Source organism: Dendrobates tinctorius, unplaced genomic scaffold, assembly GCF_039654945.1.
Source record: "Dendrobates tinctorius isolate UK_male_01 unplaced genomic scaffold, ASM3965494v1 ptg000051l, whole genome shotgun sequence".
Classification (NCBI taxonomy): Eukaryota; Metazoa; Chordata; class Amphibia; order Anura; family Dendrobatidae; genus Dendrobates; species Dendrobates tinctorius.
In genome coordinates this window covers 22079322-22099958 of record NW_027361719.1, presented here as the reverse complement: position 1 = coordinate 22099958, position 20637 = coordinate 22079322, and the positions used below count along the sequence as shown (strand labels likewise).

General features: G+C 46.8%; 1 protein-coding gene across 3 annotated transcripts in view; it reads right to left on the bottom strand.

The window, feature by feature from the left end:
* STAT6 (signal transducer and activator of transcription 6) overlaps positions 1-20637 on the bottom strand; it is a 243067-nt gene that overhangs the window by 153633 nt on the left and 68797 nt on the right. For all 3 annotated transcript variants that reach the window (XM_073576848.1, XM_073576847.1, XM_073576849.1), the window contains exon 2: positions 3314-3455. In XM_073576848.1, the coding sequence (XP_073432949.1) occupies positions 3314-3438 (125 nt within the window). In that variant the 5' untranslated portion in view covers positions 3439-3455. The remainder of the gene's footprint in view (positions 1-3313; positions 3456-20637) is intronic.

Below are 20637 nucleotides of genomic sequence, written 5' to 3'. Positions count from 1 at the left end.
CACTGCTACATCCCTTGCGCCCGACACTACACCATCTAAGTGTCACTTCACCTACTCTGCCCTGGGATTACAGCCCTGCCTGTGGAGGGCTATAACATCATTGCTGCACCACACCCAGAGGATCTGTCTGCAACGTCGGCTTACATCTTCCTTGCCGAACACCACCGGTGGCATCACTAATCACTTATAAACTTTCCCCTTTTTACAATGGGCGCCCAGGGCCACGGGCCGGGTCCCAGCTGCCATGACATCTCCCATTGAAGCTCATCGGGCCCGGTACCGAGTACCTCACAGCCCTGACGGGCGATCCAATGACATAAAAAGGCCAGTGATTTGCTCCAGTGGTCACGGGAACAGAAAACAATAATAAAGACCAACAGGGACCAACTGCAACCATTTTTTAAATGCATCAAGCATCAATAAAAGGTGGATAGAAAACCTTTATTTAAACAAAAATTCACAGACACACTCTTTAACCCATTTATTAACCCAAAACATACCCAGCTCCCACCGAAGTCCCACGCTGGCTCTGCTATATCCAGTCCTCGCACTGAGCGGTTACATGAAGCGACTGCTCACAGCGAGAATCGGCACAGAATGACTGCTCTGATATCATCATTCCCATAACAACGGGCTCTTTAAGGCTGGTTTCACATTGGCATTTCACAGACCTGTGTCGGTCTGCGCACGGCCGCTAAGCTCCGTCCCCTGCCGCGCCTCCTCCAGTTAGCTCCGCCTATGGGCGCAGGATGCTGCATACGACCTGCATCCCCTATCTTTAGCATTGGGGACGCAGGCCGTGCGCAGGTATGCGTTTGGCGGTGCATGCGTCCTTTTGACAGTGCGCCAAACGCAACCTGTTGCATTTTGGTGCGCTTGGCACACCGTCAATAATTCATTTTAGTGACACTTTTTTTTTCCAGCACACGCCACACGACTGCCCCAAGGATTACATCCAAGTGCGGCTGTGTGCGGGCAGTGTGGCATCCGTGGTGCCCACCAAAAATGGACTTGTCTCCGTGTGGATCACACGGACACGCATGTGATCCACATGGACACACGCTCTGAGGCAAAACACGTTCATATGAAGGAGGCTATTGATTAGTATTGGTGTACCCGTATGTCCGTGCCTCCAGTATGTGTCAGCACGGACTTGACATGTACTGCACAAACGGATGTGTGAAAGGGGCCTTAATGATAAAAAAAAAACATACATTAATGTGCAATCAGTCACTAATGTGCATAATTTAACCAACACCATACCACCAGATAATTAATTAACGGCCAGCAAGGTATTTGAAATTCCATAGTTCTATTAGTCCAATCTCAAATGGGTGCAGTATGCTTCTCAATAAAAATGGCTCCAACTTTAGGAAGGGTTTTTATCACCTGCACTTAGTAAAACAAACTAGTAGTGTCAGCAACTCATGCAGTGCTGCATGCTCATGGAAACTTACTGTATATACTCGTGTATAAGCTGACCCCCCTAATTTTGCCACAAGAAACTGGGAAAACTTATTGACTCGTGTATAAGCCGAGGGTGGTGCTGCACAAGGGTTAATGGTGGTCCAAAAAGATGCTCCATGGATAAATACCCCCATAAAATGCTGCAAAAGGGTTAATGGTGGCCCAACAAGATGCTCCAAGGAAAAATACCCCCATATATTGCTGCAGAAGGGTTAATGTTGTCCCAAGTAGATGCTCCATACATAAATACCCCCATATGCTGCACAAGGGTTAATAGTGGCCCAAGTAGATGCTCCATATATAAACACCACCCATGTGCTGCTGCCATTAAAAAAAAAAAAAAGAAAAAAAAGACATACCTGTCTGTCGCTGGGGGCCAGGCACCGATGTAGCCGCTGCCTCAGGCCATCGGCACTGGCTATATTTACCATTCCCGGTTCCATCACTGTCTCCTGGGTCCTGTGCAATGACGTTAGCAGAGGGCGCACACTGACTATGTCATCGCACCCTCCGCTAACGTCACAGCCAGAGGACCGGGGAGACAGCGATGGAACGGGGAGTGGTAAGTATTGCTCTGCTCCCCGTCCTCCCCGTCATACTCACCGCCCTCCTGGCGCCCGGTCTCTTCAGCCCCTGCTTCCAGCATGATGTCGGCGTCCAAGCTGTTCCTGCATTCAGCGGTCACGTGGTACCGCTCATTAAATATGTGCATATTCTTGAGTTTAATGAGCGGTATCACATGACCGCTGAATGCAGGAACAGCAGGGACACTGAAATAATGGGGGAAGCAGGGGGGCTGCAGAGACCGTGCCAGGAGGGGGGAGTACGGTCTCTGACACCTCCCACTCCCCCGCCGATCCCCGTATATGACTCATGTATAAGCCGAGAGGGGGACTTTCAGCCCCAAAAAATGGGCTGAAAATCTCGGCTTATACACGAGTAAAAAAGGTATGTTTTTTAAGGATCAAACGTCATGTATCTTATCTACCTGGTCCTGGATATGTGCTTGATGATGGATCATGGATCGGGTCACAGTGAAGGGGTCTCAGTCAGTGCTTACTCATCGTCATCGACATTAGCTATTCAAGTTGACTGCAATATGATCCAGACTCCAGTTCTGACTACAAACGCAGGAGGTGGCACTGGTGGCGGTGTGCGTTTCACTGTGGAACGCAGGAGGAAGTGCCTACTCCTAGTAATCTTGTGGAGGAGGCGGCGCCACTCTGCGTTCCACAGTGGAGCGCAAATGGGAAGTAGTGTAATTCTGTGAACATCAGCGGGGCCTGCAGCAGCACGCAGATTGGGTCCAATCCACTCGCTCCACACATCACAGAGGGTGGTGCCAGCTTACTGTCCACTATGAGAGCAGCAGGAACAGTGGTAAGCCTCCAATGTGCTGCGTTCCACATTGGAATACAGCAGGGAAGTGATGGGCGGGGCGGGAGTACCGCAAGGATGGGCCCACCCCAAGGATGCAGGGGAAAATGAATACGGGGCTGCGGTGCACTGTAGGTATCCCAGTCCGCGTGAGTGGGCCCCCTATCTCGTCAGAGCCCCGGCACTTGCCCGGGTGCGCCGGGCGCTGATGCCGGACCTGGGGCAGGGTTATACAAGACTCGGCATTCAAAGCAGTGCTAGATCTGCAGCAGAAAAACTATAATTCTATCACAGTTGCACCCAGTAAACTAAGTGATACATCACTGGAATCAAGGTCTCTGACCCTACATTATGCTGCAGCAGATTACATAGCAAAACCAACTGACAGATTCGATTTAATTAACAAAATAAAAAAAGCTTCATGGGAGCACTTATTTAAATTAAAAAAAAAATCTCCAAGACTACATACCATGGTTGATTTTCCAGCCATTCACCTAGATGGTGTCGGACTTTTGGGGGAAATCCGCCATACAGGTTTTCAAAGTGCTCATGAGGGATCTTGGTCATATAATTCCAGACTGAAACTTTGGCCATATTTGTGGATATGACTTCTGAAATAAAAGGAATAAATTACTACAATTAGCAACCTGCAATATGTACATGTTACAAGTCATACTGTGCACGTATTCTATTTAATTACATAAATTTTGGCACCAGTCTTATCTGATCTTTCTTTCTTAGGGCCCCATCACACATAGCAAGATCGCTAGCGAGATCGCTGATTTTGCGACGCATCAGCGATCTCGTTAGCGATTTCGCTGTGTGTGGCACGCATCAGCGACCCCCCCCCCCGCCGGGTATCGCTGATCGTGCAGAAATGTCTTGGGCCATTTTTGGATCGTTGGTCTCCCGCTGACCAGCACACATCGCTGAGTGTGGCAGAGGGAGACCAACAATCAGCGAGCTCCCAGCGATGTAAGCAGACGCTGGGAGCTGGTATCCAAGGTAAATATCGGGTAACTAAGCGCGCAGCGCTTAGTTACCCGCTATGTACCTTGGATACCAGCTCCCAGCGCGAGCATGCTGGTATCCAAGGTACATAGCGGGTAACTAAGCGCGTGCGCTCAGTTACCTGATATTTACCTTGGATACCAGTGTCCTCGCTGGTCCTGATCGCTGGTGTGTCTGCCTGTTTGGCAGCTCACCAGCTATCATGTAGCGAGGCACCAGCGATCCTGAGCAGGTCATATCAATGTCGGGATTGCTGGTGCATCGTTTGGTGTGACGGGACCCTTAGTCCAATCCTATTATCTGCTACTAGATCAGAAAGGATCTTGGATAAATATGGTAATTAACCTGCTTGAAGGGGTTTTCTTGAACTGGCCAAAATTTGCCCAAGAAGGAAAATAGGATAAAATGGAATAAGAGATTATTTAATCAAGTACTGAGTTGGCTGCAGCCAGTCCCTACCCTAATGGTAGACCTTTCTAACCAGCGATTGACTGCAGCATTTTCAGGTAGATAGCACATGTATGTTGTAACCAAGTAAATAATAGAAAACTGTGGTCTGGAACAGGGATTTCACAGCACTTGTTCTTTTATTATTTTCATCCCCTCAATTGGCAACCTGGTAAGTTCTGCTTGATAATATACATTTGGCTTAAACTTATTTGTGAGAAAATGCACACAAAAAAAATACAAATGTTTTGTTCACTTCACTGAAGCTAATTTATCATACCAGAGACAAAGTAACATACAGACGTAATACTGAAGAGTTAGCGGGGTTATCCCATCATAATACTGTATATTGATGACCTATACTTAGGACGGGCTATCAATATCAGAATGGTGTTGGTGGGGGTCCGACGCCCAGCACCTGCAGTGATCAGATGTTACGGCTGGGGCCAGATGTAAACACATGGAACAAAGCCGTAGTGAGGGTACTACGGAACCGATCGCATTGAGCAGATATACCACTACACATTGCACCTGAACATTCCCACTAAGCCATGTATATTGGGAATAGAGTTGAGCGACTTTGGTCGGATCGAGTTTCATGAAACAAAATTTGTTTCAGATGAAACTGGTCCGACTAGGGCAAAAAAAGTCAGAGTTTCATCCGAAACCCGACCCCAATGCAAGTCAATGGGGAATATATGTCGGCATTGAGTGGATGAATGTCATCCACTCAATGTCGGTTTTATTTCCCATTGACTTGCATTGGGGTCGGGTTTCGGACGAAACTCCGACTTTTTTTGCCCTAGTCGGACCAGTTTAATCTGAAACAAATTTTGTTTCATGAAACCCGATCTGACCAAAGTCGGTCAACTCTAATTGAGAAGACTTCCTGTGATGGAAGTCTCATACATATGCCTCTACATAGTGTCATACTGCCCATAGGGTCCCATTGGGAAAAGAAAAAAATCATGTAAAACGGTATTTTTTTTTGCTGGCCCTCTGCACAGAAAAGTGCTGCTCTTTCCTAAAGCGCCACATAAAAAGATGGGCAGCACGGTGGCTCAGTGGTTAGCACTGCAGCCTTGCTGTGCTATGGTCCTGGGTTCAAATTCCACCAAGGACAACATCTGCCAGGAGGTTGTATGTTCTCCCCATGTTTAGGTGGGTTTCCTCCGGGCACTCCAAAGACATACTGATAGGGAATTTAGATTGTTAGCCCCAATGGGGAGAGTGATGACAATGTCTGTAAAGTTCTGCAGAATATAATAACGCTATACAAGCAAAACAAACGAAATGAGGACAAATGCCACAATGGTAGATATCTTGATCGTTTCTGCAAGGAGCATTCTCTGAATAAAGGCCCCGTCACACACAGCGAGATCGCTGATTTTGTGACGCGCCAGCGAGATCGCTGTGTGTGACGGGGATCAGCGACCGGCCCCCCTGCTGGGTATCGCTGATCGGCCTGGGCCATTTTTTGATCGCTGGTCTCCCGCTGGCCAGCACGCATCGCGTGGCAGGCGGGAGACCAGCGATCAGCGATGCTGGTTTCTAATGTAAACATCGGGTATCCAGGAGCCGTGGCTCTTAGATACCCGATGTTTACATTAGAAACCAGCTTGCTCGCTGGTCCTGATCGCTGGAGGGGCTGTCTATGTGACAGCTCACCAGCGATCAGCCTAACGATATCCCAGCGATCCCATCCATGTCGGATCGTAGGTGGGATCGCTGGGACATCGTTATGTGTAACGGGGCTTTTACACGCTAAGCATAAGATGCTCTAAATATATCAGCGGTTGCCAGTGCGCTCACCAAATGAACTCCTATTTTTAAGTTTGTTTTTTTTTTCCTGTAAGAAAATGCTTCTGTGGAATATTTGGGATGTTTTGTCTGGTATCATTTTTACTTTACTTCATGGGAAGCATGAACAAAAAATAGTGATAATATGGTTTCTTTTTTTTTTGGAAAGTCGATATACATGACATCTACTTTACTGTGTGTTACAGCAATATCAAATCTATTCATTTTTTTCATGTTTTAGTAATGCTAAACAATTAGAAAGAAAAAAAACAAAAAAAGTTAGAACTTTATTTTCCTGTTGATGGATCTGTCTATGTAGTTTTTATTTGCAACATTTTGAGGTACAAGACTTTTCATTTGCTTTGCATTCCAGTTTTGGTAGGCAGGAGAGCAAAAACAGCAATTCTGTCATTGATTCTTATTGAGCCTACTCCCTCTATCACCCCCAATGCATCCAAGGGGTAAACCAATCAGAATCGGATATTTGGAAGAATAGTTTTAAGCTGACACACACGTAAAATAATTGTTCCTTCCTGTAATAACCACATGGTCAATTACCTCACAATTGCCTCAAAAAAGCAGGAAATTGCTTGCTGTTTACTAGATGTAGTTGTGATGCAGTTTTTACCACACGCTATGCACACTCTACTATAAAGAACATGGTCAAGTTCACCCATTTCTTCCGCCTTGTTTGTGCCCAGGGAAAAACCTGTCACCTATTGTCACCAGTATACAGCACGGAATTCCACCTCGTGTACATGGCTTTAATACAGATCTGAGATGTATAGATCTGTAATATGGCATGTATAGAGACCTATGGGCCATACCGACGTGACCTGTTAGCATTTTACATATCATGGCAGCTAGTTGCAATGCTTAGTCTATTACTGAACTATCCCCCCTTAGATGGTTTGCTCTCTTTCTCTATTATTTCTAGTGAAAAATATAGTGCCACTAGCTGAAGAGCCCGGCGCTGCCCAGGCATAGTAACTAACTTCGGTTAGTTATAACAAAGAATAATGATTATATCTATATATATAAAGCTGAGTGTAGAGCCCCGCCCACTCCGCATAGCCACATTCACTATAATATCCCACATCATCCCGTCAGCCAGAGCTACCGGACTACTACCCCTAATATCCCACATCATCCCGTCAGCCAGAGCTACCGGACTACTACCCCTAATATCCCACATCATCCCATCAGCCAGAGCCACCGGACAACTACCACTAATATCCCACATCATCCAGTCATAGCCGCCAGAATACTACCACTAATATTCCACATCATCCCATCACAGCCACCGGACTACTACCCCTAATATCCCACATCATCCCATCACAGCCGCCGGACTACTACCCCTAATATCCCACATCTCATCCCATCAGCCAGAGCCACCGGACTACTACCCCTAATATCACACATGATCCCATCAGCCTGGGGTCAGAACCAGAGCGCTGAGTGGAACAGTCCTAACTTCCATACCGGGGATCCCTTTAAGAGAGGCCTGGCATCAGAACCAGAGTGCTGAGTGGATTAGGCCTGACTTCCATACCAATGATCCCTTTAATAGAAGCCTGGTGTGAGAATCAGAGCACTGAGGGATTTACCCTAACTTCCATACCGAAGATCCCTTTAAGAGAGGCCTGGGGTCAGTACTAAAGCGCAGAGTGGATTTATCCTCACTTTCGTACCAGGGATCCCCTTAAGAGACCCTGGGGTTAGAACCAGAGCACTTTGTGGAATTGCCCTAATTTCCATACCAATGATCCCATTAAGAGACCATGGGGTCAGAACCACCGCGCTGAGTGGAACGGTCCTAATTCCATATTGGGGATCCCTTTAAGAGAGGCCTGGGGTCAAAACCAAAGTGCTGGATGGATTTGCTCTAACTTCCATACCGGAGATCTCTTTAAGGCTAGTTTCACACTAGCGTTTAAACGACGCGCGCACGGCGCCGCTAAGCCACGCCCCCTGCCGGCTCCCTGCCCGCCCCTTCCTGTTATCGCCTCCTCCGAGCGCAGAGGGCTGCATGCGTTATGCACACCCTATCTTTAGCATAGGGTGCGCAGGCCGTGCGCAACTATGAATATAGCGTGCGCTGCGCATTTTTGAATGTGCGCCGTGCGCGCCAAAATGTAACATGCTGCGTTTGGCGCGCACGGCGCACCTCCAAAAATGCGCAGCGCACGCTATATTCATAGTTGCGCACGGCCTGCGCACCCTATGCTAAAGATAGGGTGCGCATAACGCATGCAGCCCTCTGCGCTTGGAGGAGGCGATAACAGGAAGAGGCCGGCAGGGGGCGTGGCTTAGTGGCACCGTGCGTGCGTCGTTTAAACGCTAGTGTGAAACTAGCCTAAGAGGGAAGATGTGTCTATGGGATGGAGGATGTGTGATGGGTATATGGGCATGGGAGGGGGTGATTCATTTCTGTCATGTGCTCTCTGCTCCTTTCTGGGGTGCAGACAATGGCTGGGAGCTTATGTTCCCAGGGATGCTAGATTTCTCCCACCATGTCAGTGTCTGCTGAGGTGTTGTCGAGTCAACCAATCACAGTTTAGCTACTTTTAAACAGCTCTGGTGAAGTGAAAGATGCTTAGTGATTGGTTGGTAGGAAAACTGTTGCTCATAGCAACCAATCACAGCTCACCTTCTTTTAACAGCTCTGGTGAAATGAAAGATGCTTCGTAATTGGATGATGATACACACATACATACACACACACATACATTCACTTTTATATATATAGATATGGTGGCCGGACACAAAGTAACTGTACTCTCATAATATGGAAGGGTTGTGGCCACTTTCCAGGTTGTGTGCTGAGCTCTAACTAGAACATATCGCACAGATATGTGTACTGACACTTAGAAATATATTTATCATTTTTGGGTTTGTTCACACGACCGTACTATAGTTTCTGTCCCAGTGATGTCCACGGAAGCAACGTTTTTTTTATTTCAACAACCAATCAAATACTGCTTTGTGTTAACTTTGTGGAGGCTTTAATACAAGCCTGCACAACATACGCATGCAGCGCGGCGAAGGATGTTGTGCGGGCCATGGAGTACCCAGAGAAGCTAGCTCCCATTCTTCCTATATTAAACTGTATTTGCATCTTTCAGAAGCAAAAACAGTTGAAGGTTGAATACTTGGGCGCCATTGTGGGAGCAGAGGTTGCGCCCATCTTCCTCCGCCTCGACGTGCAGCGGCTTGATGGGGTTATCACGCTGCTGATCTCATCAGACTGCTGCTGTCACTGGCACCGTAGCACAAGGGTGGCGAGGATGCAGCCTGAAACAGTAAGCACTTCAGGAGGAGCTTAAGATTAAATGTGCTATTACAGGAGGGAGGATGGAGGTTGGTGTTACTATGAGGGGAAATATAGGTCAACATATTGGGAGAGATTGTGAAAGAGGCAAAGTATGCAGAGGGGGCAATGTATGTAGGAGATATTTAGGAGAGGGACAGTGTGTGGGGGATATTACAGAAAGGGGCACAGGTGGGATATTACAGAGAGGAGCAGTGTGGAGGAATATTTAGAGGGGCAGTATCACGGAATATTGCAGAGTGGGGTAGTGTGAGGGAATATTATGGAAAAGGGTAGTGTGATGGGAATAATATGGAGAAGTGGAATGTGAGGGGGGATATTTTGGGCAGGCAGCATATTAGGGGACAATTATTTAATCAGGGGCATAGCATGGGAGATATTTTTTTAAGGGCACCATGTCGAGATGTGCTGCTGAAGACAGAGAAGAAGGAAGTCTGGAGAGATGTCCTATGGGCATGATATTTCATCATAGTGTCTGTAGTATGACAAAAGGGTTGGAGACAAGAAATGGAAGCGACTCCAGTCGGAGAAAATGTTTCCTATAAGGTACCTGGATGAAAATGTTTATTTGTGATACTGACTATGTCTCATCAGTACTGTGGTTCCTGTATGGTCCTCAGTCTGATGATTTCTACTTACCATTGTTAAGGACATACTAACAGTTGCAGGTTCATGTGATACAAGTGTATATGGGGATGACCTGAAACTGCACTAAGCTTGGTTATGTACTCCTGTACTGATGGTGGTTCTGGCTCTGCATTCATGTAATGATGGTGGTTCTGATCATGTAGGAATCCATAACGTGCTTCATTTTAAAGCTGAAAAATCCTCAAAACTTAGTTTGTAGATTATGAAGAGGATTGTTTGAGTTTCTGCTCTAAAAAGTCAGTGTAAGGTTGGGTGTGTTCGCACTGATTTTTTGGAGTACTAACTGAGCAGAAACTCTCCAAATCCTTCTCAAATACTCAAAACTTGGTTCTGCTGATGTATTCATGTCAGTACCACTTAACATTCTTTTGCGGCCCTTACGATTGGTTCAGTATGAAAATGTGACCCTTAGACCAAAAAATGTTTTGCACCCCTGCTTTAATAAGTATAGCTACAGAGTTCAAAGACCACTAGTACAAATTATTTCTGCTTAATTTTCACAAGTCACTGACAAAGTTTATAATTTGGTCTGATTGATTCCAGTATTAGCATTAAGCACCAAAGCACTAACAATAAAACTACTCCCTTAGGAGGAAACATCTTTTTTTACTAATTTTTTTTTTTGTTGTGGTAAAATGTAGGTGTGAAAAACTACTGATTAATTTCACTTCCTTCTTCTCTAGATTTCTTCACCTTCGCCTGACATTGCAGTTTGGCCGGAACTCTGATTATTTAAAAACTAAGAACAAAGTACCATAGTTGTCCCTGGGTCACCGGCAATGTGCCGCAGTGCTTGGATTGTCAGCACCTTGAATACCTGGATTTTTTGCTCATAATACAACTACCAATATGTGGTTACATGTTAGCATTCATTGTCCAGAGGATATGTCATTATGTTCTAATCGGTGGGGGTCTGACTGTCTCTTCATTGTTTTATCTACATAGCTGCGACCCACTGTGCACAAAACTCCAACACAGCTCCATTTAAAGCAACAATAAATCTAGAAATGAATGATATACATAGATAACATACTGGCTTATGGTGTTTGCCAGTGGTCAGGGTTTCCTGCATGTTCCAGCAGAGGACACAGGGTTAATTTTCTCCATTATGTGCATGGGATTCCGTGTTTTCCATGGACAATAACAACTAACACATGGAAAGTAAACACTGGACAAGCAATAAGATCCATGAAATAAAAAGCATGGTGGCTACATAATTGCTTTAGATGCAGGGGGGTGTGGGGGGGTGAGATCCCAACTTGGAATATTGCTATGGGTCCCCATGATTTTCCAGTGCACCGCTGTGCATTGGGACCTAATTCTTGGAAAGCAGATACAATGTGTGACACTTGGGCAGAGCTGTATAGGTTTTTTTTAACTTACATAAACTTCGTTTTTCTTTCCAGTTCATCACAGTAAAATTCAGATAACAATTCAAATAATAATTTTAAAATCGCTATAAAATTCCCCCCAAAATTATTCTGATAAGAAGCACCACCTTCATAATTAGATTGTGGTGTAACCATGATGCGATCATCTAGTGCCGTTCAACCGTAAGGAAGTATCATCTTACTGTTACTCTGAAATCAATGTATTACTTTTATTTTTTTACTCAAGCTGTAAATGTCATCAGATACACACATACAAGAAATCAGAACAGTGAAGCTAATTCTAAATTCACGCTACTTTTGGAGTTATCACTCGCTGAGACTCTTACAAAAGGAACAGCTGATCCTGTGAACAGACACATCCTACTGTATGCCACTGAATTAAATAAAAGAAAAATTAAATAAAAGAAAATGTTGTAAGGACCTTGGCGAAGACCAGCATTAGGAAATTTAGTTCATGTACTGCAGCCATAACTGCTGAGTTTTAGGAGGCTTGCAGCATTTCTATTCATGCTATGTGCTAGGGGAGTTATTCTGCCATCAGGCACGCTGACACGATGTGCAATCCAGCATACAGCATAAACCACAGCTCTGTCTTCCAAAATAAGCAGACTGTTCTCTGTAGTCTAACTTGTTTATTTGTGAAGAGTATAGAACATGCGGTAAAACTGTAAGGAATACAATGACATACATAAGTATTGGGCAGATGATCACACAGTTAACACAGATACAGGAAGCATTTAGTGTGATGCAATTTACATAGAAAGAAAACACAGTGTCACGTCCGCCATGTCCGCCATGTCTGTTTTGCCTCATGAACCCCTGGAGCGGTGTGCACGCACACCTTGTGTCTGCTATCCTGCTTGTTCCCTAGAGCAGTGTGCACACTCACCTCATGTCTGCTGAGCTGCAAGATGCCTGCGTTTCTGCTTTGCCTTCTGTGATCTTCTCGTCATGTCTGAAACCTTGATCATGTGACGTTTCCTAAGGTCCTGCACTGTCTGGTTCTGCAATCATCTTGTCATGTCTGAAACTCTGATCATGTGACCTTTCCTAGGATCCTGCACTGTCTGGTTCGGTGATCATCTCGTCATGTCTGAAACCCTGATCATGTGACTGCGCTCTGTGATCCTGGAGCATCTGAACTAGGAAGTTCTCCCCTGGTCCTGACCCGGAAGATGAGGTGCTGTGCCCTATATCAGACCACCCCTTCCTTTGCTCAGGGCCTGATTATTGTGTTGCTTCCCTGCATGGCTCTTGGTCTGTGGGGTTGCTCCCTCTACTCTGTGCCCTTGCACTTTGCTCTGTAGTGCGTCTCTGCACACGCTCCGTGATCGTATTCCGTCTCTTGTCTTGTGCCATGTCTTGTGTTGTCTCTTGTGCCATGTTTGTCTTTGCCTTGCTTTGCCTTGTAGTCCTTCTGCTGTTCTCTGTCTTAGTCTGTTTTGCTATGTCTCTCCTTAGCTATTCTTTGACTTGTAGTCCTTCCTCTGTTCTCTGCCTTGCCTGTTTCGCCATGTCTGGTCTTTGCTATTCTGAGCCTTGTAGTACTTCTCTTGTTCTTGTCTCAGCCTGGTTTTTCACAGTCTGTCCTCTGGTGCTCTCTTGCACATTTCCAAGTCTACTCCCAAGGTTCTCCTTTGGCCCGGCTCTGGGTTTCGGCCTACGCTCCGCTGCTAGACTCTGTCCTCGCTCTGACCTGGCTCTGTTTCTGCCTATGTTCCGCTCCGTGTTCCGTACCTTGTTTCTTGCCTAGTCTTGCCTTGTTCCTTGCCTTGTCCTTGCCTTGAACCCCGGCGTGGGTTCCCCTTGGCCGTCTCTTGTGCCGTGGTAAGTGCCTCATGTTTGTGTACAGCCGTGTGCACTGGCCAGTGTGGCGTGCCTCCTGCATGGCACCTAGCACGCAGCCCTTCCTTGAACCCTGGCGTGGCTCCTAGCACTCACCCTGCCTTGAACCCTGGCGTGGCTCCTAGCACGCACCCTGCCTTGAACCCTGGCGTGGCTTCTAGCACGCACCCTGCCCTGAACCTGGTGTGGCTCCTAGCACGCACCCTGCCCTGAACCTGGCGTGGCTCCTAGCACGAAGGTTCCTTTGCCCGCCTCCTGTGCCAAGGTCGTGCCTCGTGCTGGCGTTACAGCCGTGTGCACTGGCCAGTGAGGTGTGCGTCCCGCGTGGCTCCTAGCACGCGTCCTGCTCTGAACCCTGGCGTGGCTCCTAGCACGCACCCTACCTTGTGCCTTGGCGTGTCTCTACACACGCACTCTGTCTTGTACCTTGTGCTTTGGCGTGTCTCTACACAAGCACCCTGTCTCGTTTTGTGAACCCTGGCGTGTCCCCTACACACGCACCTTGCCTTGCACCTAGCCTTGAACCCTGGCGTGTCCCCTACACATGCACCTAGCCTTGAACGTAAAGCGGAGTGCCATAATAGTCTATGGGTACTCCATAATGGCTCGATACTAATCGAACATTTTACATAACCAAAATATGACTGTGCATGAGACTTTACCCACACAGTACAGACTTTCTAAAATTGCAATGTTTTGGGGTTAAATGTATTTTTTAAAAATTGACAATATTTTATTACTTTTCAGAATTTTTATTAAACATAGAAATGAGAAACTTTACAATTTTCACACTGGCCATTGGGGCTTTTTTATGTTCTAACATCTTATTATTTCAGAAAACAACACATATACATAGCCACAAAGAAAAGACTCTGACACTATCTTCTGTATTCAAATATCTAATAAGCATGTGCAAACGTTATTGTGCAGGGTGAGGGAACAGGGTCAGCTGTGACATCACCTTTTGTGAAAGTATGGGGAGCCTGGTCAGCTGTGAAATCACCTATTGTGAAAGTATGGGGAGCCTGGTCAGCTGTAACATCACCTATTGTGAAAGGAGGGTGAGCAGGGTCATCTGTGACATCACCTATTGTGAAAGGAGGGGAGTAGGGTCAGCTGTGACATCAACTAATGTGAAAGGAGGGTGAGCAGGGTCATCTGTGACATCACCTATTGTGAAAGGAGGGGAGCAGGGTCAGCTGTGACATCAACTAATGTGAAAGGAGGGGAGCAGGATCATCTGTGACATCACCTATTGTGAAAGGAGGGGAGCAGGATCATCTGTGACATCACCTATTGTGAAAGGAGGGGAGCAGGATCATCTGTGACATCACCTATTGTGAAAGGAGGGGAGCAGGGTCAGCTGTGACATCAACTAATGTGAAAGAAGGGGAGCAGGGTCAGCTGTGACATCACCTATTGTGAAAGTATGGGGAGCAGGGTCAGCTGTGACATCAACTATTGTGAAAGTATGGGGAGCAGGGTCAGCTGTGACATCACGTATTGTGAAAAGAGGGGGAGCAGGGTCAGCTGTGACATCACCTATTGTGAAAGAATTGGGAGCAGGGTCAGCTGTGACATCACCTATTGTGAAAGAATTGGGAGCAGGGTCAGCTGTGACATCACCTATTGTGAAAAGAGGGGGAGCAGGGTCAGCTGTGACATCACCTATTGTGAAAGGAGAGGAAACAGGGTCACCTGTGACATCACCTATTGTGAAAGAAGGTGGAGAAGGGTCTGTTGTGACATCACCTATTGTGAAAGGAGGGGGAGCAGGGTCAGCTGTAACATCACCTATTGTGAAAGAAGGGGGAGCAGGGTCAGTTGTGACATCACCTATTGTGAAAGAACCAAGACCAAAGTCAGCGCAGCCGTCTACCAGGAAATTTTAGAGCACTTCATGCTTCCCTCTGCCCACAAGCTTTTTGGAGATGGAAATTTATTTCTCCAGCAGGACTTGTCACCTGTCCACACTGCCAAAAGTACCAATTCCTGGTTTAAAAACAACAGCATCACCATGCTTGATTGGCCAGCAAACTCACCTGACCTTAATCCCATAGAGAATCTGTTGATGTACACCCTGAGATGTACCTCCTACATGACGTCATCCGTGGCTCTTGTTTTAATCATCCATTCTGGTGCGACACTGTGCACCACAATGACCAAACAATCAAAAAAAGAGCTGGGGATGCCAGGAGGTACCGTAGTTGGTGATTCTCAGCGCACCCGTCCATCGTCCACAGATTACTGGTGTGATTGATGGACCATGACTTGCAAATTGATTAGCAGCAACTCTTAGGGTGCCGTTACGCTTAGCGATGCCCCGGCGATTCCGACAACGCTATGGATCGCTGGTGCATCGCTAAGTGGTCGCTAGTGAGCTGCCACACAGGCAGATTTCACCAGCGACATAGCAGGGGTCGGGGGTCGCTACTTACCTGTCAGACGCGGCGATCCTGACGTCCTCCCGCCCACATCCACGCGTCGCTCGTCAGCGCCACAGGAATCCCAGCAGGAAGCGCCCGACGAGAAATGGTCCAGGACGTTCTCGCGCGAGCAGCGGGGGAGCCGGTCGGAGGTAAGTATCAGACATAGCGATATCGCTAGCAATATCGCTGCTACGTCACAAAATCGGTGACGTTACAGCGATATTGCTAGCGATATCGCTATGTGTAACGGGGGCTCTAGGCTATGTTTCCATTATCAGTTTTTGGTGAGTTTTTAACCCTGCATGTTTTTGAAAAACTGTAAGTAACCTATTTTACTTAATGGGTGCAGAAATGCTGCAGTAAATCTGAAGCATCAAAAATTCACCAAATACTCATCGTGGGATTGTAACCTAATATTGAAAGTTCTGATCGCAGCTAGAACTGAAATTCTAAAAAAGTATATACCGTAACCTCTAAAACCTCTAACCTCTGATCGCAGCTTGAACTGAAATTCTAAAAAAGTGTATACCGTAACCTCTCAAATGATAGGTGTAATGAATTATATAAATTACTGCTGCGATGAAATGTATATTGGGTGGACACAATGTGCATTATATAAGAAGATTGGAGATCATACAATACATGGTCACTCACAATCTAGACATTACGCTCAGAAACATGGAGGTTACACAACATTCACAAATAAGCAGGATTAAAACTATTACATAAAACTGTAAGAGGAGGTGATTTAAAAAAAGCAAAATTTCACATAGCGCTTATTACATAAGGAGAGGAATTGGAATTTTAACCAGAACACAAACATTCCAGAACTTTTTGCTTTTTAAAATTGTCCGACAATGTCAATAGTATTATAATCCTTGCGGTCAGCAGGGGCTGACCTACCGCCCGTGCAGCCCGTTCATTGCCCCTCCAGCACCACATGGCTAATTCATGGCTCCAATCGTCTCGATTATGACACCCCCTCCCGCGCCCCGCCCGGGACCCTATTTTTCCATCATTGCACTGAGGCTAGTTTCACATTAGCGTTTTTTTGCGCAGCGCATCGTGCGCATAAAAAACGCAAAGAAAAATGCATGCAAACGCAAAACAAACGTGCTTTGTTTAGCGTCATGCGTACGCTGATGCGTCAAAAAAGCGCAGCGTTGCTTGCGTATTACATGCGTTTTTGCATTCGTTTGCGTTTTTTATGTGCATGCATTTTTAGGTGTGACATTTCACAATTTCACTGTTTTCAGTCTTGCAGCAGTCTGTAGAGTATTGGGGAATTCCAGTGCCCACACAATCTTTTATCACCTTGGTTTTTGGGAGTGGTTTTCCATTGTCTAGACCACATTCCAGACTTGTTTACCTAAAAAACGCATGCACACAAAAAACGCAAACGTGTGCAAGACCATGCGCACCCATAGACTTCAATGTGTTGCTTTTGCGCATTCCGTGTGCAAGCGTGCGCATGCGTTTTTTTGACGAGACAGGGCGGACCAAAAAATGCAACATGTTGCGTCTGGCGCGCCAGGCGTGCCAGACAAAAAAACGCATGTGCACGAAAACGTAGGTGCGCACGGGTGAGCACGATGCGCTGCGCACAAAAGCGCTAATATGAAACCAGCCTGAGCCGCCACGCCACGCAGCCTGCAATGTCACTCACTGTGACCCAGCGCCAGCGTGTGTCTGTGAAATCACTGTGTGTTGTGACCCATAACTAAATGCTGCAGCTCAGGAATGTGCGGACAGTGGATGGATCCTCTTGGTCTAGCCTGCCCTGCCTGTTCCAGGTAAGAGTACCAGAGCTGAGTAGGACTGAGAGACTGGGACCGAGGCAGGCATGATTTTGGGGGGCTCCTGGGGGAGAACTAAAGCATGGCAGGCATGATTTTTTGGCGGCTCCATCCTGGGGGAGAACTGAAGCATGGCCTGGCTGCTCATGAATGAGGGGCCCCTGGCCTGGGGAGAAGGGAAGCATGGCCTGGCTGTTCATGAATGTGGGGGCCCCTTGCCTGGGGAGAACATGTAGCATGGCCTGGCTGCTCATGAATGGGGGGCCCCTGGCCTGGGGAGAAGCATGGCCTGGCTGCTCATGAATGGGGGGGCCACTGGCCTGGGGAGAAGCATGGCCTTGGCTGCTCATGAATGGGTGGTGTTGTGAGCTCATTTTTGATTCTGTTATGAATGAGTCACCGAGGAGGAAAAAACAAAAAGCAAGCTAATCCCAGAAAACCGGAGAGGTTAGTAACTAGCGGATTGCAGACCCCTGATCCTATCCACAACAACTAGCAGTAGCCGTGGAGCGTGCCTACGGTGGTCCTAGACACCTCTTCACGGCCGGAGAACTAAATAAGCCTAAAGAAAGAAAGGGAAAATCTAAACTGCCCCAGAGCAGACCCCAAACCAATAGACAGCCCCCAACATGTATTGTCGGTGAAACAAGATGAAAACACAGACACAGGTAGAAAGATAGACTGAGCAAACGATGGGGCCCTCGCTAACTAGAAAGGACAGGAAAGAAAAGCTGCTGTCTGCAATCACGCAAAAAACCCTGCCAAAAAGAATGTCCAACACGTCTGATAGAAAAAGGCCCTGAAGTTACTAGACTTCAAATCACTATATCAGCACTCAGGTATATTCTGAAGAGACAGCAAAAGAGATCAACTGATCAGAGACAAAATGGGAATTCAGCCCAGTCCCAGCCAGGGCTGGCTGAACACAAAAACTAAGTAAACCAGACAAAAACTCATATGAACAATAGCAGAGAAAACTTAGCTTTAGGAATGCAGGAACCAAACTGGAAACCAGGAGCCACAGTCAGGAAAAATCACCAGCAAGAAACTAGGGAGTTGGCTGCCTTAAATCCAATCAGAAACTCCTGATGTCCAATCGCAGTCCTCTTCCTCAGGTGGCCGGTCTCTGCCATTTAGATCAGCTTCATTACCTCCCTTCACCAACAGAGGGAGTCCAGATAGAGAACTCACTTCTCCTCTGTCAGCACAGCCAGCTCCATAACCCTCACCGGAAGCCAGAGGCAAACCCGAAAATGAGCTCACAACAGGGGGGCCCCTGGGGAGAAGCATGGCTGCTCATGAATAGGGGTGCCCCTGGGGGAGATGCTTGGCTGCTCATGAATGGGGCGGCTCATGGGGGGAGAAGAAACATGAATCGGGCGGCCCACATAGGGGGGAGAAGCAGCATAAACTGGGGGGGGCCACATGGGGAGAAGCAGCATAAACTAGGGGGGCCACATAGGGCGAGAAGCACTATGCCAAAAGTAGACCGCATATGGGGGAGAGCATTATGGAACAAAGGGAAACGGGGGTGCCTATATATATCACCTGGAGGCTGTCTTGGGCTATATATGTTATTTAGAGGCTATGCTGGGCTGTATATATTACCTGCAGGCTGTGGTGGGCTGTATATATTACCTGAAGGCTGTGCTGGGCTGTATATATTAACTGGAGGCTGTGGTGGGCTGTATATATTACCTGGAGTCTGTGCTGGGCGCTCTATATATTACTGGAGTCTGTGCTGAGCGCTGTATATATTACCTGAAGGCTGTTGCTGGACTATATATATTAACTGGAGGCTGTGCCGGGCTGTATATATTACCTGGAGTCTGTGCTGGGCGCTCTATATATTACTGGAGTCTGTGCTAGGCGCTGGGTGTATTACCTGAAGGCTGTTGGTGGACTGTATATATTAACTGGAGGCTATGCTGGGCTGTATATGTTATTTGGATGATGTGCTGGGCTTTATATATTAACTGAAGGCTATGCTGATCTGTATACTATATTTTATTTGGAGGCTATGCTGGGCTGTATATATTAACAACTAGAAGCAATGCTGGGCTAGTGGGCTATATATGTTATTTGGAGCCTGTGCTGGCCTATATATAATTTGGAGGCTGCAACTGGCAAATAATAAATACAGCCCAGCAGCACAGATATTATATCCAGCCCTGCATAGCCTCAATATTAGATAACAACAAATAACAAATAACTTTGTTGCCTTATAAAGGGTGGGGGGGGGCCCAAAAAATTTCTTGCACAGAGGCCCACTACAGTCTGTGTCCGCCCCTGGCGGTCAGTGGTATTCAACTACAGTGACCTATTTAAGTAAAAGCATCAAGGAAAACGTTATCCCTAAGGAAGGAAACCAGAGATTTTTCAAAACATATAGGAGCTGTTTTTCTGTGCATCCCATCATACTTCTTTAGTAACGACACTCTAAAACCAGTCTGGTACACTTACTTTGAGGCTGGAGACTTCCTAACATCCAGAGAGCTCTAACTGGGTCTTACTTCATTTACCAAAACCTATTGATGTACCATTAAAGGGAACCTGTCACGTCCCAATACAAAAGAATAGTGTTGCCAGCAATGGTCTTGCGAAATGTTAAAGGGAATCTGTCACCCCATTTTAGCCCTATAAGCTGCGGCCACCGACATCAGGGGCTTATCTACAGCATTCTGTAATGCTGTAGATAAGCCCCTGATGAAACCTGAAAGATAAGAAAAACACGTTAGATTATACTCACCGGGGGGCGGTGTCGGGGGCGGTGGGTGTTGCGGTCCGGTCCGGCTCCTCCCATCTTCATATGATGATGTCCTCCTCCTTGCTTCTCCCTCGCCTCCTGCGCAGGCATACTTTATCTGCCCTGTTGAGGGCAGAGTAAAGTACTGCAGTGCGCAGGCGCCGTGAAAGGTCAGAGAGGTCTCTTTTTTCTTACCTTTCAGGTTACATCGGGGGCTTATCTACAGCATTACAGAATGCTGTAGATAAGCCCCTGATGGCGGTGCCAGCAGCTGATAGGGCTAAAATGGGGTGACAGATTCCCTTTAAGTAGTCAATTTTGTTCGAATAATTAGTTACTATTTGCA